The 24,489-nt window shown below is 51.7% G+C and overlaps 1 protein-coding gene across 3 annotated transcripts in view; it reads right to left on the bottom strand.

Annotated features, from left to right (window-relative positions):
- SLC4A3 (solute carrier family 4 member 3) overlaps positions 1 to 24,489 on the bottom strand; it is a 696,397-nt gene that overhangs the window by 420,465 nt on the left and 251,443 nt on the right. The window contains exon 1 of one of the 3 annotated variants that reach the window (XM_085650188.1): positions 4,881 to 5,204. The exons of the other annotated variants lie outside the window; for them this stretch is intronic. Coding sequence (XP_085506314.1) covers positions 4,881 to 5,115 — 235 coding nt within the window. The 5' untranslated portion in view covers positions 5,116 to 5,204. Of the gene's footprint in view, positions 1 to 4,880; positions 5,205 to 24,489 lie in introns of those variants that run through there. 3 annotated transcript variants of the gene reach the window in all.

Raw genomic sequence — 24,489 nt, 5'->3', positions numbered from 1 at the left:
CAGGACGGTCCCCAAGGCTGTCTTTGTTCCGTGGCCAGGCCTAAGCCCGAATTGCTCATCTTCCAATTTCTGTCTCCAAAAAAGGGACAATGACCTGCTTACCAAACATTCCACAATTTTTGGTATGGTAAGAGGGAGACTGGCCTATAGTTCTTATGGCAACCTGGGTCCAGTGTGGGTTTTTCCAAGAGCGGTGTTATAATTGCCTGCTTCCAGCCGGGTGGCACCACTCCGCTACTGAGAGACTGTCCACACAGCTGGCGTAGGATAGGTAAGATCTCTGATCCTAGTTCTATCCATCGTGGTGGCTAGCGCCATCCGTTGCAGTGCCTGGCGCTATCCGACGCGGTGCCTGGCGCTATCAGTAGCGGTGCCTGGCGCCATCCGTTGCAGTGCCGGGCGCTATCCGACGCGGTGCCTGGCGCAAACAGTAGCGGTGCCTGGCGCCATCCGTTGCAGTGCCGGGCGCTATCCGACGCGGTGCCTGGCGCTATCAGTAGCGGTGCCTGGCGCTATCCGTTGCGGTGCCTGGCGCTATCCGACATGGTGCCTAGCGCTATCAGTAGCGATGCGTGGCGCTATCCGACACGGTGCCTGGTGCTATCAGTAGCGGTGCCTGGCGATATCCGTCTCAGTGCCTGGCACTATCTGTCTTCATGCCTGGCGCTATCTATCTGTCTCGGTGCCTGACACTATCCATCTACATGGCTTGCGCTGTCTGTCGCAGTACCTGGCGCTATCCATTGCGGTGCCTGGCGCTATCCGACTTTGTGCCTGGCACTGTCCGTCTCCGTGCCTGGCGCTATCCGTCGTGAAGCCTGGCGCTATACGAACGGTACACATTATTATGGGATAAAACACACACTTCCCATCGCAGGCGCTAACTCTGACAGCTCACACCTGCACAGGGGACAGCGCATTAGAGAGGAACAGAGCCGTGGTATGAAGTCGGGGTTCCATGTTTACTTCTTGCGGACTCGGCCTCATTAAATAAAATGAACAGGCATTCCACCCACCCCCACAGGAGAATACAGCACCGGCCTACAGGGGGATGCCTGGGAACCCCATGTCCCACCCCCCTTCTCTTTTGTTGCAATCGGTTCACAGCTGTAATATGGCAGGGGTGCAGGGGTGCAGGGGTGGAGGGGTGCAGGGGCGATCGCATTCCGACGCATACATAGAACGGACACACAAGTGCCGGCGGCCCCTTCTGTCACACTAACATGTAATATTATATAAAGGGGCGTCTGGGGTGTAATAAAGAGGTCCAAAACCCGTTGCACCCCCGGGCACTTTCTGTAATCCAGAGCCTGATGCCACGCTCTGTGCAGCTGGCTCTGTTCGCAGGGTCACACATTACCGGAAGGCGGCAGCCGGGCACCATGGTTCATGTACCTGGAAACACTCCTGGTACAAGCTGCTTGCATTGTTTTACTCAATGTATTTCATTTGCGACGGGCATTAGCTATAGGGAACCAGTTACCTTGGGGTTGCTTGGCACTTAAATGCCAGTCAGGGGTGGGTTCTCCATCAGGGCTCTGGGGTTGGGCCCCTCTGAAATTCCTACACGATTACATAAAAAATATGAAATAGATTGATTTATTTAGTGATTTGATCGATCACACCTCTAAACTCATCAATGTATTTTAGTCTAGGCTGTCTGTCCCTGGCTGCCTTCCCCACCGAACTCTGACGCATGAGATGGGAGCCTGGCAGTAAATCAACTTTCTGAACTGTGACGCACGCCGCAGGGCTTTCCTTTCTACCGCCTTTCGTTGCCAATGTGGCCTATGGTGGTAGCCACTGTAGTCCAGTGAGGCTGTCACCGCCACCGGAGTCTTCATCCCTGCGTGATGCCAGACGTCTGTCATTCACAGGCAGAGATCCCGCCCCTACCGATCCGTCACTCATAGGAGTGGGTGAAAGCACGTGTGATTTGGTGCCTTGTCCTTGGTAATGGATGCTTAGTGTTATAAGGCTAATCGTGTCTTATGTATATTGTGCGGAGACCCCTCCTCCCATGGTGACCCCCCAGGCCCTGGCTGAGTGCAGTGTATGCTTGGGGGGGTGAAATGAAGGAGATGAGAGAAAGTGTATTCTAGTGGAGAGTGAAAGAGGGCGCTGAAGCAGAAACAGAGGGGGTTCAAGATGTACAGACGTTGAAATATGCCGAGATACATAACAGAGATATCTAACATATGGCGCACAGACCTGAAGGCCGATACTCCTTCCGCTGGCCTCAATAATATGTCGTTCACACTCAGAATTGAAACATTCTCAATGTTAATTATTTATAACAAATCCTTGTTACTCATTTATAATAAACAGCTAAGATCCATTGATAAAGCCAATCGTACTGGCAGGTTTTAGGTGTATGTCAGCTGTTGAATTATATATCTAGATGCAATTACATCCCAGAAAGGAACCAAAACACCAGTCGGTGGCACGCTATGGGAATCAAAGGAATGTATTTCGACATATTCCCTTTTATAGAGCCCCCGCTTTACAGACCCGTCTGCACCTATTCCTTTATGACTGGTTGCAGCCAGCAGCTGTGGGTGCGTCCCGGAGCCTGGTTAGAGCATTTTCTTCCAAAGTTGATGGCACATTAGCTGGGCACATACTGGGTATGCCCACTTTTTAAAGGGCTTGGAGTTGCCAAGCTGTATAATTTGCACATTAAAGTAACTGTTGAACATGCAGTGAGATATGGGGCAGTTTTAACGTGTTTAATATTTCAAGACTATACATTCCCACTGCTTTATAAACCTTTCTTTCTCACTAAATTCATCTGCTTTCAAATACACCATTTGACAAACTTTCTTCATTTTTTTCTCAGGAGAAGGACCCACCCTGGAGCCCTCATTTGTCGCTACATAAAAGTCATACCCCACTTTTATGCCCTCATCCCACTTTCAAAGGTCACCAGCCGCCACTGCCTCTTTGCGCTCCCCAGTACTAGGCGAGCGCATACAGTCCCTGGGTAGTATGACACACCCCAGTGCTAGTTCACAGTACACACCCCAAGAGCAGAAGGTTGTAGGATCGTGTAGGTATTCACCAGACCCCAGCTGCACCGCCCAGGTGTAGAGTGACTCTAGATTCAGGCTGAAGCTCTGTTCCTCTGGACTCAGCTGAGCACCGCACACACCATGTTCAGGACCCTCGAGCGGGTCACACCAATGTGTCTATCAATAACACTTCCTACCACTTACTTTGAGACACTCACTTGTCTTTGCTCTTAACTTGTCTCTTCCTTTGGCTTCCCTCACCATGGTGGGCATATCCCATCCGTGCACACTAGCGTGCAGCAATGCTGTTCACAGGTAACGCAGAGCCATGCTTCCCAGGGCACCCTGACTACTTCTCCCCATCATACAAGTACAGGGGATCCCTTGTATCCCCGGACCAAGAGAGCGCCCAGAAGTCTTTGCTCTTAGCCTGTCTCTTCCTCTGGCTTCTCTCACCTTGGTGGCCTATCTAGTCCGTGCACACTAGCGCGCAGCCTTACTGTCTATGGGTTGTGGGGTACCTTGCATCCTAGTCCAGTAAGGTCACTTCTCCTCCATCATGCACAGTGGAAGGGACCACCTGCATCCCTGGACCAAGACAGCGCCCAGAAGTCTCCAATGATCCAGGTATTTGCCTAAAGCTCTTGTGAGAGTGCCCACCTGGGGGCACCAGACCTGGCCCTGTCTTCGCCCTTCTATGACTGAGATTCTGCTTCTTGGGCAGGTGATCAGCGCTCCATCCTCCTTCACAAGACTCCACCCTTGAGTCCCCCACGAACCTCCGTGCTGTCCTTGATGCTAGGAAGCCACTGACCTCTGGAGCGAATGTCTCTACAAACCCTTTCCACCGCCTTTGAGTACTTCAACCCATCCTACCCAAACTGCTTCGACCTCACAGGCACCGTCCAGTAGCTGCAGTGACCATCTAGAGATAGGTCATAGTATCGATGGACTTATGAAGCCTTGGTCACACCACGGAGTCTGGAACAATGCTGCTCGCATCCGCAGTCTGATGCTCATTGACCACGTCACGTCCACTTTCATGAGGCTTCTCCAACTGATCTCAAGAGCCGAAGCCTTGAGCTCCAGGCCATCTTGGCCAAGCTTCCATCCACCTCACCAATCTGCTACCTCCAAAGGGATCGACCATTGGCCTTTGATCTTTTGTGGCTACCATACGGACCAACGTGGTGCTTATGGTCAGCTCCTGTTACTGTACTGACTGACCGGAGGCCTAGGGTCAGCTGGGGTTGCCATACCAGGCAACGAGAAGCCCTAAAACCAGTTGGTGTTACCATACCAGCCAACGAGAACCCCTAAAGCCAGTTGGTGTTACCATACCAGTCAATGAGAACCCTAAAGCCAGTTTGTGCTACCATACCAGCCAATGAGAACTCCTAAAGCCAGATGGTGTTACCATACCAACAAGGGCATTCCTAAGGTCAGATGCTGCTACCATGCTATCCAACAAGACAATCTAAGGTGAGCTGGGGCTACCACACCAACAAAGAAGACGCACAAGGTCAGATTTTGCTACCGTACCGACCGACCATAAACCTATGGTCAACTGAGCCTACCACACCCACTAATGAGAACTCATAAAGTCAGTTGGTGCTACCATACCAACAATTACATGCCTACGGTCAGATGCTGCTACCATCCCATCCAACGAGACACCTCAGTGGCGCCACTAGTGATACTCCAGCTTTGGAGCCAACATCTGTCTCTGACCAGTGGTAACTGATTTCCTTGCAGCATCCTACAGAACTGAACCCCTGGACACACTCTGAAGGTAAGGATGTCCCAGTACCATACTAATAAAGTAAAATATATGAATAAATACTTGTGAGGAAGACTTCTGGTACTCACGAGAGGGGTCGTCGCTCTGGCACTGCAGGTGGCTCTCGATGGTCTCCCAAAGGTCGTAGTCTTCGAAGTCAAGCACGAACTCCTCAAAGTCTTCATGGCCCAAAGAGTCCCGGATATCGCGCATGTGGGAGTTCTGAAGTTCTGTTCTGGCATTCTCTGCACTATCCCATCCATTGGCACTCTCAGGACAGTTTCCTCTTTCGGCACTCTCGTCACCTTCCTGAATAGTCTTCATGGCACTTTGTGAGAGCACGTGTCACAGGTAGGTGAAGGGAGCGCTGGTATAGCGTAAAGAGACCCACCTCGGGGCAGGCACCAGATGACGCTGCGTGACCAGGAGACGGTGGAGGCTGTCCAGGAGTCGTGTAGACACACACGCCCCGGGGATGGTTCAGGGCAGGCACCTGGGGGGGCAGACTGACCAGGCGATGGTGAAGGCTGACCAGGAGTTGCGTAGAGACACACACCCAGGGGCTGGATCAGGGCAGACCCTCAGTGGTTAAGAGTGACCTGGAGCAGGCGGCGGCTGACCAGGAGTCGCGTAGAGACACACACCCAGGGGATGGATCAGGGCAGACCCTCAGTGGTGCAGTGTGACCAGGAGCAGGCAGCGGCTGACCAGGGGTCGTGTAGAGACACACACCCAGGGGATGGATCAGGGCAGACCCTCAGTCGTGCAGAGTGACCAGGAGCAGGCAGCGGCTGACCAGGAGTCGCGTAGAGACACACACCCAGGGGATGGATCAGGGCAGACCCTCAGTGGTTAAGAGTGACCTGGAGCAGGCGGCGGCTGACCAGGAGTCGCGTAGAGACACACACCCAGGGGATGGATCAGGGCAGACCCTCAGTGGTGCAGAGTGACCAGGAGCAGGCAGCGGCTGACCAGGAGTCGCGTAGAGACACACACCCAGGGGATGGATCAGGGCAGACCCTCAGTGGTGCAGAGTGACCTGGAGCAGGCAGCGGCTGACCAGGAGTCGCGTAGAGACACACACCCAGGGGATGGATCAGGGCAGACCCTCAGTGGTTAAGAGTGACCTGGAGCAGGCGGCGGCTGACCAGGAGTCGCGTAGAGACACACACCCAGGGGATGGATCAGGGCAGACCCTCAGTGGTGAAGAGTGACCTGGAGCAGGCGGCGGCTGACCAGGAGTCGCGTAGAGACACACACCCAGGGGATGGATCAGGGCAGACCCTCAGTGGTGCAGAGTGACCAGGAGCAGGCAGCGGCTGACCAGGAGTCGCGTAGAGACACACACCCAGGGGATGGATCAGGGCAGACCCTCAGTGGTTAAGAGTGACCTGGAGCAGGCGGCGGCTGACCAGGAGTCGCGTAGAGACACACACCCAGGGGATGGATCAGCGCAGGCACCTGGGGAGCAGACTGACCTGGAGTAGGCAGCGGCTGACCAGGGGTCGTGTAGAGAGAGATGCTCCAAGGGTGCTACAGGAGGACTCTGCCACCTCAAGTCAGGCCCGGGGCAATTCCGAGCGGACCTGCAGCCACAAGGAAGAGTTCTGAAGATTGGTGGCCTCCGAGGTCCTGGAGAGGCCACGCCGCTGGTCAGAAGTCTGCATCCATCGCCCTTGTCTGATGACAGCTGGGCAAGCAGTCACAGGAGGATGTGGGAGTCAGCCAGGCGTCCATCGGGAGAAACTTCGGGAACAGCACACAAAATGGCAGATGAAGATTGTGGTCAGAGACCACCCACATCCAACCAAGACCGACACCAACCACCCAACGGGCAACTCAAGAACACAGTCTGAAGAGAGGGACCCCTCCTGTCAGTTCCCGTCTGTGCTGTCTCTCTATCGCTTTCTCACTCTCTCTCCTCCCCTCTGAGCTGTCTCTCTCTAGCACCGTCTTTCTCTTTCCTTCTGTGCTGTCTCTCTGGTCTCTGCCAGGCTCTCTCTCTCTTCCTCTCTGTATTTCCTATTGGACTCCCTCTCTTTCTTTTCCTCTGTACTGCTACTCTGCTCCCTCTATTTATTTTTCTCTGTGCTGTATCTCTGGCTCCTCTGTGCTTTCTCTACTACCTCTCTCTCTTTCTCTCTTTGCTGTCTCTCTGCCCCCTGTCCCTCTTTCTCCCTATACTGTCTCACTGGTTCCTGATAAACTCTCCTTCTCTTTCTCTCTCTTCCTCTCTGTGCTGTGTCTTGTGCTCCCTTTTTCTCTTTCTTTCTGTGCTGTCTCTCTGGCTGTCTCTGACTCTCCACTGTGCTGTCTCTCTGGCTGTCTCTGCTTCTCGTCGGTGCTGTCTCTATGGCTCCCTCTCTGCTTATCCTCTGTGCTTTCTCTCTGGCTCTCTCTTCTTCTCTGTGCTTTCTCTCTGGCTCTCTCTTCTCCTCTGTGCTGTCTCTCTGGCTGTCTCTGGTTCTCCTCTGTGCTGTCTCTCTGGCTCTCTGTGCTTCTCCTCAGTGCTGTCTCTCTGGCTGCCAGTCAGCCTCTGATTCTCCACCCGCCGCTACCCCTGCTCTCCAGTTGGTATTGACTCCTCTGTGCCCTGGGGTGCCATCCTGGGTTTCCATGACGTCGACGTGCATCTTATGGAGACATAGATGGAGGCACAGCAGAGTAATGGGATGGAAACAAACCCATAGCGCTTCTATTACCCCCTGACACCCCCCTCACTTCAGGATGGGATGCCCCAGGGCTGGCTGTCCATGTCTGCCCACCACATCCATGCACAAATGACTGTAAACTCAGCACACACTGATGAAACAGAGTGACCTCTCTTACGGATATAGGACCAGCCAAGAACCGGACACTACAAACAGCCACTCCACCCAACTGAAGCTATTCCATTCGGCCACTCCATCCAGTTCTCGGCCGCTCCAACACCAATCCCACCAACAACCGCAACTCCACCCAACTGCTGCTACACTAATTAGCCACTCCACCCAGTTCTCAGCCACTCTAGCACCACTACCACCCACCTACGACCCCTCCAACATCAATCACACCCAACAACAGCCACTGCACCCAACTGCAGCCACTCCAATTAACTACTCCACCCAGTTCTCAGCCACTACAACACCAATACCACCGAACTACAGCCCGTCTAGCACCACCCACCCAACAACAGCAATCCACCCAACTACAGCCACTCCAGTACCAATACCACCCAATGGCAGACATCCAGTACCAATACCACCAAACTGCAGCCACTCCTGCACCAATACCACCCGACTACAGCCACTCTAGCACCAATGCCACCACACTACAGCCACTCCGACAGCAATCCCACCCAAAGACATTCACTCCAGTACCACTGTCACCCAACCACAGCCACTCTAACACTAATCCCAACCAACAACAGCCACTCCACCCAACTACAGTTGGTACACTTCAATACCAATACTACTGAACGTCAGCCCCTCCAACACAAATACCACCCAAAGACCGCCACTCCAGCACCAATCCCACCAAACTACAGCCACCCCAGCACCAATCCCACCGTACTATAGCCACTCTAGTACCAATCCCACCTGACTACAGCCACTCCAGCGCCATTCCTACTGAACTACAGCCACTCCAACATCAATCCCACCAAACTGCCGCCACTCCAGCACCAATCCAACCAAACTACAGCCACTCCCGCGCTAATCCCACTGAACTCCAGACACTCCAGCACCAATACCATCAAACTACAGCCAATCCACCACCACTACCACAGGACTACAGCCACTCCAATAGCAATCCCACCCAAAGACAACCACTCCAGCACCACTTATACCCAACCAAAGCCACTCTAACACCAATTTCACCCAAGAACAGCCACTCTACCCAACTACAGTTGGTACACTCCAATACCAATACCACCCAACAGCAGCTCTGCCAACACAAATGCCACCCAAAGAGAGACACTCCAGCACAAATCCCACAAAACTTCAGCCACTCCAGCACCAATCCCACTGAACTACGGTCACACTAGTACCAATCCCACCCGACTATAGCCACTCCAGCACCATTCCCACCAAACTACAGCCACTCCAACATCAATCCCACCGAACTACGGCCACTCCAGCACCAATCCCACCAAAGTACAGTCACTCCAGCACCAATAATACCAAACTACATCCACTCCAACAGCAATCCCACTGAACTACAGCCACTCTAGTACCAATCCCACCGACTACAGCCACCCCAACACCATTCCCACCAAACTACAGCCAGTCCAGCACCAATACAACTGAAATACACCCACTCCAACATCAATCTCACCGAACTACAGTCACTCCAGCACCAATCCCAGCAAACTACAGAGACTCCAGCACCACTATCACTGGACTACAGCCACTCCAACACCAATCCTACCCAACAACAGCCACCCAAATACAAATACCACCCCCACAACAGTCATTTAACCCAGCTGCATCAGCTCCAGGCACCAATGCCACCCAACTACAAGCTCAGCTTATAACTCACCTTATCTTCACAGGCCACCCACTTCATTTCAAGAGAGAGCCACGATAGTCAGAAACCACAGCACAGCAATCAACTAAGGCCCCCCTTCAGCGACCGACAGCCTCATGTTAAGAAGCTCAAACCAGCACCCAGTGCTCAGCCCAACTCCCACATGAAAATGCTGTTGAGAAACCTTTCACAAGAAAGAAAAAGAAAAATGTGATGGGTGGAATGCTTGAATTAATCTACTCCATTGGCATACTCATAGCCATGTACCTTTGCTCGCTGTGCCACCACAGAAAGGCACTGATTTTATTCTAATCTTTCTTGTCAGTGCTCCAATAGGATCAGTCCAGCAAGAACTGTCAAGCCAGGAGGTCCTTGTGCTTCCTTTGAGAGGGAGCTTAGCCTGCCAGTTCTCGCTGAACAACCCCTTGAGGGTGACTCACATCTGGTTTGCAAAGGGTTGCGCTCTGCAAAGGGAGGCTGAAAAATAATGGACCGGAATGTGGCCCTCAATGGTTGAGATTATTTCAAGCCTTCTATCATCACGTTTTGTGCAAAGTGGGCTGCCCTAGGTAGGAACAGAAAGCCCAGACTCTGGTGGAGAGCTGCTGTGCCACAATACTCAAGTTCACCCTCACTGAGGAGGCGCCACACAGAAAGGGGTCTTGGATGGGTTCTCGTTCAGAAAGGGCCTGGTCTGGCAGTTTGGTCCTAGCCTCCTCTTGTGGCCAGGGCCATAACTGATATTCATGTGGTTAGTCCTTCTCTGTAATAGCACAGACAAGCTAAAACGATGGACTAGAATGCAACCCAGAGCAACTACCAGTGGCTGAGATTAATTCAGGCATTCTATTCCTTACGTTTTTGCACTGGCTGCTTTTAACAATGCTCCCATCTGCTTGAAATACCCTGCCATAATTCACAATATTCAGCAACAGCCCTACATCACAAATACCATCAACCGACACCGCAACTTCTAATCATTAAAGCAGTCGAGTGCCTCTAAAATCAACCTAAGTCCAGCCTCGGCCCCACAGAAATCATCCTACAGCCCTCCAAATCGTCAAAAACTCTTAGAGAGCTCAAGAAACCCAAAGCAGTGCCCAGACACCTGCTGGGTACCCTTAAACCCTTATATACCAGAAATCACTACAGACTCTCAGAAACCACCTCAGCCTCTCAGAAACCACCCCAGCCTCTCAGAAACCACTCCAGCCTCTCAGAAACAACCCCAGCCTCTCATAAACCACTCTAGCCTCTCCTTTTAGAAACCACTCTAGCCTCTGAGAAGCCACTCCATCCTCTCAGAAATCATTCCAGACTCAGAAACCAGTTCAATCATCTGCGATTGCTCCAAGATCTCGCAAACCACTTCAACCTTCAGCGATTGCTCCAAGATATCAGAAACCACTCCAGCCTCTCATAAAGCAGTCCATCCTCTCAGAAACCACTCCAGCCTCCCAAAAACCACTCCAGCCTCTACGAAATCACGTCAGCCTCTCAGAAACCACTCCAGCCTCTCTTCTCAGAAACAACTCCAGCTTCTTTGAAACCACCAAGCCTCTCAGAAACCACTCCAGCCACACATACACCACTCCAGCCCCCCATAAACCACTCCAGCTTCTCAGAAACCACTCCAGCTTCTCAGAAATCACTACAGCCTCTTAGGAACCACCCAGCCTCTCATAAACCACTTCTCTCGGAAACCACTCCAGCTTCTTAGAAACTACTCCAGCCTCTCTTCTCAGAAACCACTTCAGCTTCTTAGAAACCGCCCAGCCTCTCAAAAACCACTCCAGCCCCATATACACCACTCCAGTCCCTCGGAATCCACTGCATCCTCTCAGAAACCACTCCTCTCAGAAACCACTCCAGCCTCTCAGAAACCACTTCAGCCTCTCAAAAACCACTACAGGTTCTTACAGACCACCCGGCATCTCAGAAACCACTCCCGCCTCTCATAAACCTCTCAAACCTCTTAGAAACCACTCCAGACTCTTCTCTAAAAAACAACTCCAGACTCTCAGAAGCCACTCCATCCTCTCAAAAACAACTCCAGACTTGAAGAAACCAGTTCAACCATCTGCAATTACTCCAAGATCTCACAAACCACTTCAACCTTCAGCGATTGGTCCAAGATCTCAGAAACCACTTCACTCCTCAGCGATTGCTCTAAGATCTCAGAAACCACTTCAGTCTTTGGTGATGGCGCCAAGATCTCAGAAACTACTCCAGCCTCACGGAAACCACTCCAGCCTCTTAGAAACCACTCCAGACTCGAAGAAACCAGTTCAACCATCTGCAATTACTCCAAGATCTCACAAACCACTTCAACCTTCAGCGATTGGTCCAAGATCTCAGAAACCACTTCACTCCTCAGCGAGTGCTCTAAAATCTCAGAAACCACTTCAGTCTTTGGTGATGGCGCCAAGATCTCAGAAACTACTCCAGCCTCTCGGAAACCACTCCAGCCTCTTAGAAACCACTCCAGCCTCCTCTCAGAAATCACTCCAGACTCTCAGAAAACAATTCACTCCTCAGCAATTGCTATAAGATCTCAGAAACCACTTCAGTCTTCAGTGATTGCTATAAGATCTCAGAAACCACTTCAGTCTTCAGCGATTTCTCTAAGATCAGACAAACCACTTCAACCTTCAGTGATTGCTCCAAGATCTCACAAACCACTTCACTCATCAGCGATTTCTCTAAGATCTCAGAAACCACTTCAGTCTTTAGCGATTGCTCCAAGATCACAGAAACCATTCCTGCCTCTCAGAAACTACTCCAGCCTCTCGGAAAACACCCCAGCCTCCTACAAACCGCTCCAGCCTCTCAGCAACCACTCCAGCCACTTAGAAACCACTCCAGCCTCTCCTCTCAGAAACCACTACAGTCTCTCAGAAGCCACTCTATCCTCTCAAAAACACTCCAGACTCGCAGAAACCATTTCAACCTTCAGAGATTGCTCCAAGATCTCAGAAACCACTCCAGTATTCAGTGATTGCTCCATGATCTCAGAAACTACTCCAGCCTCTCAGAAACTACTCCTGCCTCTCAGAAACCACTCCATCCTCTCAGAAAACACTCCAGCCTCTCACAAACAACTCCAGTCTCTCAGAAACCACTCCAGCATCTCAGAAACAACTCCAGCCTCTCAAAAACCACTCCAGCCTCTCAGAAACCACTCCAGCCTCCCAGAAACCACTCCAGCTTCTTCGAAACCACCAAGTCTCTCAGAAATCACTCCAGCCTCTCCTCTCAGAAATCACTGAAGCCTCTCATCTCAGAAACCACTCTAGATTCTGAGAAGCCACTCCATCCTCTCAAAAACCACTCCAGACTCTCAGAAACCAGCTCAACCATCTGCAATTGCTCCAAGATCTCAGAAATCGCTCCAGCCCCTCAGAAATCACTGCAGCCTCTCAAAAACCACTCCAGTCTCTCATAAACGACTCCAGCCTCTCAAAAACCACTGCAGCTTCTTAGCAACCACCCGGCCTCTCAGAAACCACTCTAGTCTCTGAGAGGCCACTCCAGCCTCTCAGAAACCACTCCAGCCTCTCCTCTCAGAAACCACTCTAGCCTCTGAGAAGCCACCCCATCCTCTCAAAATCCACTCTGGACTCTCGGAAACCGGTTCAACCATCTGCAATTGCTCAGAGATCTCAGAAACCACTCCAGGCCCTCAGAAACCACTCCAGCCTCTACTCTCAGAAACCACTCCAGCCTCTCCTCTCAGAAACCACTCCAGCCTCTCCTCTCAGAAACCACTCCAGCCTCTCCTCTCAGGAACCACTCCAGCCTCTCCTCTCAGAAACCACTATAGCTCCTCAGAAACTGCTCCAGCCTCCCACAAACCACTTCAATCTTCAGCGATTGCTCCAAGATAGTAGAAACCACTTCAACCTCAGCTCCGGTCCTAAAGTTGAGGGAACATCTTGAGTTTAAAAAATAAAACCTTAACCATTACACTATTCTTCAACTCAGACAAAAAATTACAAAAACCCTCTTGACCAGGAGCAACCATTCCAACCAACATCAATCACCATGAGCTTAGATGCAGGAAACCAGTGGGCCATGGATGCCCATGGATGCCCATGGATGACGTGTTTCAACATATCTTAGCCAAATGACTAGTTGTTGCCACTGACTGATGTGGTACAAAGTGCCTCCTTACACTCCTATTGGACATCTCTGGTAGGGCCTGGCACTGCCTTGTCTATTTGAAAGTTTATGAGTGACAACTAGTGCATTATTTTTATGAATGGACCTTTTTAAGTATTTATTATCGGGTGTGAAATTTGCGTAATTTACTTTTTCGTAATTATATGAAATGTGATGGAAATGACGTGAAACTATGCATAATTATCCAAAATGAAAATCTGTCAGTGGTATATTTTACCACAAAATGAGTCCTCGCGTCAATTTTGGGCGCAAGGACACGTTTTGCGCAAAAAGAACGCCAAAAACACAGGGGCAGATTTATGAGGGACTTGCGCCCCTTTTACGCCGCCGTTGCGTCACTTTTGTGACGCAGCGGCCGCGTAAACCCTGCGCCACATTGCGCCCCATTTGCATCTCCATAGATGCGTCACGGTGTAAAGCCCTGCGCCACGTGATACCTGCGTCAGGTTTCATGTGGGCGTTTCGACACAGGGGGGGGGGGGGCATTCCATCGCAGGAACGCCTCTGAAAAGTGACTCAGTGAAATCTATAAGATTTCACTGAGTCACTTTCCCAACGCTGATGTGTCAAAACCCTGCGCCTGCTTCAAGCAGGCGTAAGGCTTGACGCACCATGTTAGGGATAGGGTAGGTTGGAACAGTGCTGGAGTTGCGTCGCGCTTGCGACACAACTTCAGCACTGCGCCGACCTTACGCCGGCAGATGTGTCACGCATCTGCTTGTCCTTGCGCCACGATGCACCAATGCGGCGCATCTGCGGTGGCGCAAGGGCAAACTTGCGTGACGCATCTTCCCTGGCGCATCCATGCTGATTTGCAGGGATGCGCCAGGGAACATAAATCTCCCCCACAATTTCCACAAAGAACAGGCGCTCCACGTCGCTCCTGCCTCGGGCTGTGTACGAGGAGACATTACATGACGTGGTGTAATGGCATACTTTCAAGAAGTTACCTTTCCCCACGGCTGGTGTTTATAGCGGGGAGACCCGGCCGCAAGGGCAGCGCCGCGCTTCACATGTTGGAGTGATCAGGGAAGCGCAGAGGATCACAGGGCTGAAAGAGAGCGCCGCGCAGCGGATCCCAGGGATGGAAGACAGGACCGGAGGCGCTCTTTGAAGAGACGAACCCTGAGGTCTCTCCTGAAGCAAAGCAGGCGTGAGTCCAGTCTGAGGGGACAGGGATGGAGGCCACACTCTGGGGACGGCAGGAGGAGGCTTGCTGGGGGTTCTTCTTTCCTTGATTTAGGGGGTTCGAGCAGGAGGTTGTTTTTTCCTCTTTTAGATATTTCGTCGCCAGATGTTTGGAGGTAAGAGAAGGTCATCCCCCCCACCCCAGTGTCACCCAGCCCCCCACCCACGGCTCCCTCCTCACAGCAGGCCTCCTCCTGCCCGCTCTATATTTAGCCCTCACTGTCCCCGGTGAATGGCCACCATTGATCCCAGGGGAGGGGCTCCAGGCCTCGGCGGGCACTTATCGATTTAAGGCCCGTCCTGTGTAATCGGAAGCGGCGATGCGGACACTCGCTTACTCTGTGACCTGAGAGTGCGTGAGCAGCACCCTGCCCAAAGTCAGGAGGGAGGGGGCTGTGGGGTGGACTGAGAGGGTTTGAGCACCCTGCCCAAAGTCGGGGGGGGGGGCTGTGGGGTGGACTGAGAGGGTGTGAGCACCCTGGTCAAACTCAGGAGGGGGGGCTGTGGGGTGGACTGAGAGGGCGTCAACACCCTGCCCAAAGTCGGGGGGGGGGGCTGTGGGGTGGACTGAGAGGGTGTGAGCACCCTGGTCAAAGTCAGGAGGGAGGGGGCTGTGGGGTGGACTAAGAGGGCGTGAGCACCCTGCCCAAAGTCAGGAGGGAGGAGGCTGTGGGGTGGACTGAGAGGGCATGAGCACCCTGGTCAAAGTCAGGAGGGGGGGGCTGTGGGGTGGACTGAGAAGGTGTGAGCACCCTGGTCAAAGTCAGGAGGGAGGGGGCTGTGGGGTGGACTAAGAGGGCGTGAGCACCCTGCCCAAAGTCAGGAGGGAGGAGGCTGTGGGGTGGACTGAGAGGGCATGAGCACCCTGGTCAAAGTCAGGAGGGGGGGGGGGGCTGTGGGGTGGACTGAGAAGGTGTGAGCACCCTGGTCAAAGTCAGGAGGGAGGGGGGGCTGTGGGGTGGGCTGAGAAGGTGTGAGCACCCTGGTCAAAGTCAGGAGGGGGGGGGTCTATGGGGTGGACTGAGAGGGTGTGAGCACCCTGGTCAAAGTCAGGAGGAAGGGGGCTGGGTGTGGACTGAGAGGGTGCCACTGAGCTGTTCACAACAGTATATGATAGATAGAGAAGAGAGATGCTGCACTGACTGCTGGCAGGGTGCCAGATCACTCTTGCCAACGTACACTGAGATAGCCACCCATCAACTGCCCCTTCCAGAGCTCTCCTACCACCCTCCTCTGAGTTCTACCCATCAACTGCCCCTTGCAGATATCTCAAACCACCTTCCACGAGGTCCACCCATCAACTGCCCCTTCCAGATCTCTGCTGCCACCCTTCTCTGAGTGCCACCCATCAACTGCCCCTTCCAGAGCTCTCCTACCACCCTCCTCTGAGTTCTACCCATCAACTGCCCCTTGCAGATATCTCAAACCACCTTCCACGAGGTCCACCGATCAACTGCCCCTTCCAGATCACTGCTGCCACCCTCCACCAAGTGCGACCCATCAACTGCCTCTTACAAATCTCTCCTGCCACCCTCGTCTGAGTGCCACCCATCAACTGCCCCTTGCAGATCTCTCCCCCACCCTCCACCGAGTGGCACCCATTAACTGCCCCTTCCAGATCTCTCCCACCACCTGCTTTAAGTGCCACTAATCAACTGCCCATTCCAGATCTTTCCCGCCACCCATCAACAGACTCTTCCAGATCTCTCCTGCCACTCTCCACCGAGTGCCACACATCAACCGTCCCTTCCAGATCTCTCCCACCACCCACTCTAGAAAATCATGCCCAACAAATCCCAAACTCCTGTGACCGTTGTTGTGGGGCCCTCTCAGACCAGCTTTGGTTCTCCTTTTTAGTTTTACATTTTACACTTTTTAGCAGACTTCGTTTTAGTCCAGTTACTTTTTACATACTTTACTCACACAATATTATTCTAAGAAACGCTGTACATGCTGCTGGTTTTTGAAAAGCCTTTCTTGCAACAAAATCCATACACTTCCTTCAAGGCTAAGGAGCAGAAAAAGATATCCTTGTGTTTGTGTTGCCTGCTCGGAGACCGCTTCTTGCATGTAGACACATCATTGCATCAGAGCTGTACCTCTAACACTGTAGTATTATTCTATAAACAGTGCCCTGTCTCTTAATGGGTCAGAGGGGCACTCCAGCCACGATGGTCCTGGTACGAATGCCGTGTTTGGAATGCAGCTCTGCTGACAAGGATCTTCCATCCGGATCCTGCAGAGAAAGGATTGACAATCCTATTGCAGACCAAGTCATCCAGGTATGGGGTCTGTAGCTAACCTAAGAGATCGGGCAGAGGGTACACCCACTATGCTCTCAGAGTCGGGCAGTGCTAGGTAGGAATATATAAATATATTTAACAATCAGACTGCCATGGTCGGACTGTTTATTCTTTTCACCATGCTCATCATGCTGGTTACTTTGCTTTGTTTTATCTCCCTAATAGCCACAGCTCATACTTTCTATGCAAGATTACGATTGTTTCAATAAATGCATTGAAAGCGTCCTCGGTATCTCTCTTATGTTTATTGAGGGAGTGCACGAGTAAACGACGAAAGGGGTAAGATCCATATCCATGATTCCCTAAGGGATCAGAGTGTCGTGTTCGAGGTTGCCTTAATCACTTGCTGCCCCAGAAGGGTTAGGGGTTTGGGTGAAGAACTGTAAACTAGCTAAGAATTGGGCCAACAGTCTCTGATGGGGTAGATGGACTCAGTCCCTGCATTCTCATACTCAGTCCGACATTTTCAAGTGGGAACCATAGAAGGGGTAGATGGACTCAGTCCCTGCATTCTCATACTCAGTCCTAAATTTTCAAGTGGGAACCATAGAAGGGGTAGATGGACTCAGTCCCTGCATTCTCATACTCAGTCCTAAATTTTCAAGTGGGAACCATAGAAGGGGTAGATGGACTGAGTCCCTGCATTCTCATACTCAGTCCTACATTTTCAAGTGGGAACCATAGAACACCCTATCCATAGAGGAGCCTTCAATTGACAACCACGCTCGACAGCGGCATCTCATGCCCTTGGCGCGAGTCGTCTCTCTTACCCAGTTATTGTGCATGACTTACCGCCTCAGTATCCCATCCCTCCTCTTTTTGTTACGCACCAAGTATGAATTCCCGAAAGCCACCTTCCGCCTTTCAAGAGTTGTTCAATGCATTTGTTCCACGTTTAATACTTTGAGCTTCATTCACTACCCCACCTCTGGTTCTGTGTCCCTCTACTGTTGCTACAAGGGCTGTGTAAGGCCCCAACAGCTTATCCCTAAAGTGCGTATCCCATAACTAGTCTCCACACTACTATCCATTCACACGCCCACCACACCTACTCTCTCACGAGTCTTTCGAAGACGAGGTTCAGGAATGCCCCACTTAGGCCCTGATTTAGATCTCGGCGGACGGGTCAATTTGTCACAACGGTGACAGATATCCCGTCCATCGAAATATAAATCCCACAGAACATAAAAGAATTTATATTTCAGCAGAAAGGTTATCCATCACCGTTGTGACAAAGTAACCCATCCACCAACGTCAAAGTCAGACCCTTCATCTTTCTTCTCACTCTCATTAGCAGTACAAGCGCTCTGCTTGTTCGTGTTGTCCCCCTGCTCCTGTCATAGGTTTTCTTTAGCCAAATTGAGCAGCATTTCAAATATGCGACATGGCATAATGTTGGAGGGTAAAACGGCAGAAAGTATGCAGCACTGCGGCTATGTAAAAGAAATATCACCCTGGACCAGAGGTTATCTGGTGAGTTGCAGTTTTATGCACTGTGTAGTTTGTGGCCAGTCCACATGTGCCACCGTCCCTCGTGCACAATGCTCCATGCTGTAGGTGCTGAACTGGCGAGAGGCGATGCTCTTGAATGAAAGAACTCACCCTTCAAAGGTTGCATACATCTGTGCTCAGTTTGGTGCACAGGGGGGCAGTTTTGGGATTTGTTCCAGTTATAGCCCTGCTCTCTGCCTATGGTCCAGGATGGTGAGTGCCAGATGTGGTCTGTGGGTGGAGTCTATGTCCGTCTCAGAGGGTGGGCTGTGCTTCCTGGACTGTCGCTTCCAGGTCCATGGATGATGTTCCTCTGCTGGCTCCCAGGTGTGAAGCAGTCGGTGCAGAGTTGAGCCTCTGGCTGGTGTCTGTTGAGTTTCAGTGTTTGTGGCCGACGGTCAGAGGGATTCTCACTCATGCAGTCTCGAGGCTGTGGGCCCGTGTTTTGGACTCTCAAGAGTGGACAGTGTGAGGTATGAGAGTGACTGCTGGGGCAGGTCTTGCTTCCGTCAGACGCGCAACGTCCGTAGGGCTAACAGGGCTTTTGGCCCCCTCCCTTCGTGCGTCTCAGGCCGGTCGGCTGCGACTTGAGCTGCTGTGGGCTCGGCTGGACAGTCTCTGGAGTCTTATGTCCACCACACCCCAGTCTTTCACAGGTTTTTAAAAGATCATTTACATCTCTTTGGAACTGGTTAATGAGGCTTTGTTTATTTATCCCCACTCCAGGTGTTGTCTAAGGAGCCTAAAAAGGCCTCCGCTTGACACTGAAAAGGGCTGTAAATAGCGGACTCTTCTGTCTTTGTTTCCTTTAATTATTAGTCATTGTTAGAAGCCAGAGATCCCGCACGCACCGTTGTTGTCAAGTGCGCGACCCGGACCCCCCCCAGCTTCCACGTTAGGCCAAGAACGGACACCGTCCGAGACAGCCCTGCTCACTCCCTTAGTAGCTTGACACGAGCAGCCAGGCTTATCCCCAAGGCACGAGTGTTCAGTATGTACAACCATGCCCACGGCAATCCCAATGATGTCACCACAAATGGACTCCACACGTGTTTGTATAAAACAAGTATACTTTATATAGAAAGATATACGAAATGACCACACGATACAAATCCAACATATACACAATGGGTAATATTGTTTCCGGTGGGTTGGACGATCCTAATCCCCAGCCACCGCTTCTAACCAACAGTTACGCTGACTTTTAACCGTTCTCAACAGGTTAGGTGCGTCGTTTCACTAGAATCACACACGTTGCATAATAAAAGGAATACTGCCTACTTAACGATGGGTTCCTATACAATGCCACGGTGAAACAATGCAATGCATATCACCACCAGCATGCCCTGTGCAAGGAAGGAATAAGGCAATGCGTCACCGTGCAATTCAGTACAGTGCAGTACACAACCAATCCAGTGCGCCACGCTATGATCCTGTATCCTGCAAGAGAAACATAACGTAGTGCGTGGCGCACTAACCCCTTAAGCACCACTAGTGTCAGACGTTGTCAAATAGTTCGATAGTTCGTTAGCAGCAAATATGCAAAGTGTTATACGACTGTTTTCAGGAGTTGTGCGACCGGTTGCCCCAACACAGATCAACAATGACACCCAAGTTCCACTCTGGGCCCTGGCCCCCGTACGGCCCCACTCGGTGTGAAGAACGTTGGCCCGTGAATTTAAGCAGGACAGATATTGACGATATACACTACAAACTCAGTGGTATGAGGATATCGCCTTACATGCCACACAGTCGTAGAGTGTTGGATGTCATAAACTCTGAGCATCATGTATCAACAGTACTAAGCGATTGAATATATTTGTCCTTTGGCTATTAAACTGGAAATCTGAGGCCGTGATAGGACGCTGCTTTTGCGAAAATAAAACCTTTCTCACCGCTTTATCTACATATGAAATTAATTTAGACACTTGAATCTACGTTGCGACACAGTTTGGACAAAAGTCAAGCCCGTTTTCGGCAAATGGCCATTAAGCTATTATAATATTTTTGATCATATATCATTCTCAAAAGACGTAGCTGTATGATTTTTTACAGCAGCCTTCCGACCAACCACATTGTTTGTCCTCTGGATATTGTGTTACTTTTGTGGGTATCTGGAAAGGTCCTGAAGAAGGTGGTTAATCTATTCTTCACAAGCCTCCGAAACGCGCGTCAACCCAGACCCCATGTTCAGCCTTTTTTGAACATTTACATCAACTTCGGTCATGGAGACTTTATAATCTGTAGTCTCCCCTTCCTCACAGATGCACTTTGTGTGAATGTTGTATGAGTTTGGATGAGTTTTGTATTTTTGACATGCATGTGATATTTTCCGGGGATTTTTCTTGTGAATAGTACAGTGTAAATATTTGTTGCATTCTATGTATAAACACTGTCTAATTTTATTGTATCATATGTATAAAAAAAGAAAAGAAAAAAAAAGCTTTAAAATGAAATAGAAAGAAAAGGAACTGTGATGAAATAAATAAAGAAATTAAATAAACAGTGATGGTGAAATCAGCAGGTTAACGTCATTGAAATGATTTAACAGATTGTTGAGCCCTTGTTGAACTTAATGTTGATGATAAAAGAAACATAGCATGCCCTGTACTGCCCCATACGAGACCAGCACGGACTGAGATCTGGTCCGAAGCAACAGGCGCACACAGCTGCCAGCAGCGAGAGGCTGAGAGAGTGTCCCTCCAAGCCCGCACCCCGCCCCAGGCGATGATCCACTTTACCTAGGGGGGCGCGACCCCACTCTCCTCTCCTGCAGCAGTGGCTTGGCCTCACTCCAGAACCTTGTCACCACTGGCAAGGCGTGCTCGGGCTGGTAGTTCAGCTCCTGCGGGGCTGCCGGTCCGGGCCGCCAACGTTCAGCACAAACTCCTTCCACGGAGCCTTCCACACAACGCTGGTGCCACCCCACGTTGCCTTCGAGGGCCCGATCACTTGGCCCTCCTCTCCAGCACTGTTAGGACCTCTTCGCTCCCCGGTGCTCACCGCTCCCCAGTACTCCTCACCAGCACCTCCGGTGGCACCTTCGACACGCACCCCCGGCACGTCCGAAACTCACTGCTCCTCCGGCCTCCGATGACCAGACGCACCTCAATACGCCTCGGCTGGCACCTTGACACGCACCCTGCACGTCTGAGTCTCGCTCCGTCTCCTGGCGCACACGATCTTCAGGCACTCTCCTCTAGCACTGCGACTGCACCCCCACACGCACCATGCGTGCTGGAGACCCACCTCGTTTCATGGTGCACACGATGACCCAGGCGCTCTCCACTAAAGCCCTGGTCGCAGCACGACATGCACTCTGCACGTCTGTGTCTCATCTCTCCTCCTGGTGCACATGAGGTACCAGGCGCTCTCCATTAACGCCCTGGCTGCACCACCACACGACGACCCACGTGTCGGAGACTCACTCCTTCTTAGTGCCCACGATGTCCCGGCACTCTTCACTAGCACCTTGACTGCACTGCGACACGCACTCCCTGCGCGCCCTGAATCTCGGCTCTCTTCCACGATGCCCACAATTCACAGGCACTCCAACACCTGTAGCCGCACCAAAACACGTACCCTGCGGGTCAGAGTCTTGATTCGCTTCGGGTGCCCACGATCATCTTAGGCACCCCTTTGGAGGTCTCAGGCTGCCATGACACGGTCCCACCACCGCGCCACTTGAGACTTCCTGGAAACATTTATGTTCTTGTATTTTCGAACAGGGAGCCAGCTCACTTTGGTCCCTTGGGGTACAGGACGCAGCACACAGCAATGTCCTGCTCAGGAAGAAGGGGGGCACGACCCACTGCAGTGCCCCTTCAGTCTCTCCTCGGTCAAGAGCTACAAACTGCCCACAAGCCCCAGATCACGAGGCAAGGGTCAAGTGTCTCCCGCAGCCTATTCAGCAACTCTTCCTGAGGCAGAGGTTTTCTTCCCGATCGTGGACAGGTCAAAGCCGCCAGAGACTCGACCAGTCCACCGCGTCTTCAAAGCGCTCCCAGCACTTCTCTGAACGATACCGAGACCGTTCTCGACGAACATCATCAACATAACCAAAGTCTTGGGGTTACAGTTCTTCTAGTTATACCCCTTATTGTCTTTGAAGCTTCCTTGTGCTTCAGGGTCCCTGACCCCTTCCTAGATCAGTCTTGCATATCTCCCCCCCAGTGTCACCGTCCCCTCTTTGATACTCGGGACCTGGATCTTTAATCACTCAGAGGGAGATGGGTCTATTGTTTTATGGCTCTAAACCAGGCCTCTTCACCTCGCAAAGCCACCCCGTTGCAGGTGCTGGGCCTAGCATCCACACTGTCACTGGTCCTGCCTTTTACGTACACTGCACCCTGCCTAGGGGTTACCCAGGACGTCCTACAGGGGTGGCCTATGTGTATGCAAAAGGGAAAGTAAGGCCTGACAAGTGGTAGCACTTGTCAGGACAACAGGCTAATTTAGCATAATGCGCGCAGGCCCTACACTGAAGACCTATGTTACCTCTCTGTGCATTTCTATAGTACTAGCCTTGGCACACACAGTGCTCATCACTTAGGGATCTTGCTAGTAAGGCAAACGTACCAATCAGAGACAACCATTCAGCACTACAATTTATACAGGGACTAACTGTACGTGCACACTGATTAGCAGTGGCAAGTACCTACAGCATCTAACTTCGCAACGATCTGCCAGGAAAACGGTCTAGAGGAAAAGCAAAAAGTTTAAGTGAACTTTAGCCAAAAAGGCCTAGTCCAACAGTCATGGATCCTAAGTGCTATTTATATTTGCTGTTGCACAAATACCTGCTAAAGATACAGGTTTGAGGTGATTTTGGTTATTTTTTACCGGCTGGGACATCAAAATAAATACCGGTGGTGCTGATAGAAATCTGACAGCTGGCAGCTCTGATCCGGAGACCGAAAGTTTGTTGCACGATCAGCACATTATTTGATTCCTCCACCCTCGATCCCTTATTGATGCCATAATAGCAATAGTTTAACTTACAACTGAAACCCTACGCCGCCGTCAATAGCATGCAGAGTTACTTCAGGTGTCTGGGAATGCACCCTGCATTCAGACAACCCCCTCCTCATTCTAACCGCTCACCATTCACTTTCATGTTCAAACTGCACTGACAGCAATCACACTGCACTCACACTGCTCACCGTGCACTCACGCCATTCTCCCTTCTCTTACCCTGCACTCACATAAGCACCCCGCCCACCTTGCACTCCCAGCAACCGTACTGCACTCATGCCCCTCGCCATGAACTCATGCCTTTCGCCCTCCACTTACCCTGTGGTCACAAGAGCACACTGCTCACTCTGCACTCACACCATTCTCCCTTCTCTTACCCTGCGCTCACATGAGCACCCCGCCCACCTTGCACTCCCAGCAGCCGTACTGCACTCATGCCCCTCAGCATGAACTCACTCCTTTCTTCCTCCACTTACTCTGTAGTCACAAGAGCAAACTGCTCACTCTGCACTCACAGTGATCACACTGCACTCACACTGCTCACCGTGCACTCACGCCATTCTCCCTTCTCTTACCCTGCGCTCACATGAGCACCCCGCCCACCTAGCACTCCCAGCAACCATACTGCACTCATGCCCCTCGGCATGAACCCACGCCTTTCTCCCTCCACTTACCCTGTGGTCACAAGAGCACACCCCTCACCCTGCACTCACAGTGATCACACTGCACTCACCATACACTCAAGCCATTCTCCCTTCTCTTACCCTGCACTCACATGAGCACACCACCCACCTTGCACTCCCAGCAACCGTACTGCATTCATGCCCCTCGGCATGAACTCACGCCTTTCTCCCTCCACTTACCCTGTGGTCACAAGAGCACACTGCTCACTCTGCACTCACAGTGATCACACTGCACTCACCATGAAATTACGCCATTCTCCCTTCTCTTACCCTGCACTCACATAAGCACACCGCCCACCTTGCACTCCCAGAAACCGTACTGCACTCATGCCCCGTGGCATGAACTCACGCCTTTCTCCCTCCACTTACCC

The sequence above is a fragment of the Triturus cristatus genome, chromosome 3_2 (genome assembly GCF_964204655.1).
Source record: "Triturus cristatus chromosome 3_2, aTriCri1.1, whole genome shotgun sequence".
In the NCBI taxonomy this organism is placed as follows: domain Eukaryota; kingdom Metazoa; phylum Chordata; class Amphibia; order Caudata; family Salamandridae; genus Triturus; species Triturus cristatus.
The sequence above is the reverse complement of the archived record's forward strand: the minus strand, read 5'-3'. Positions and strand labels throughout refer to the sequence as shown.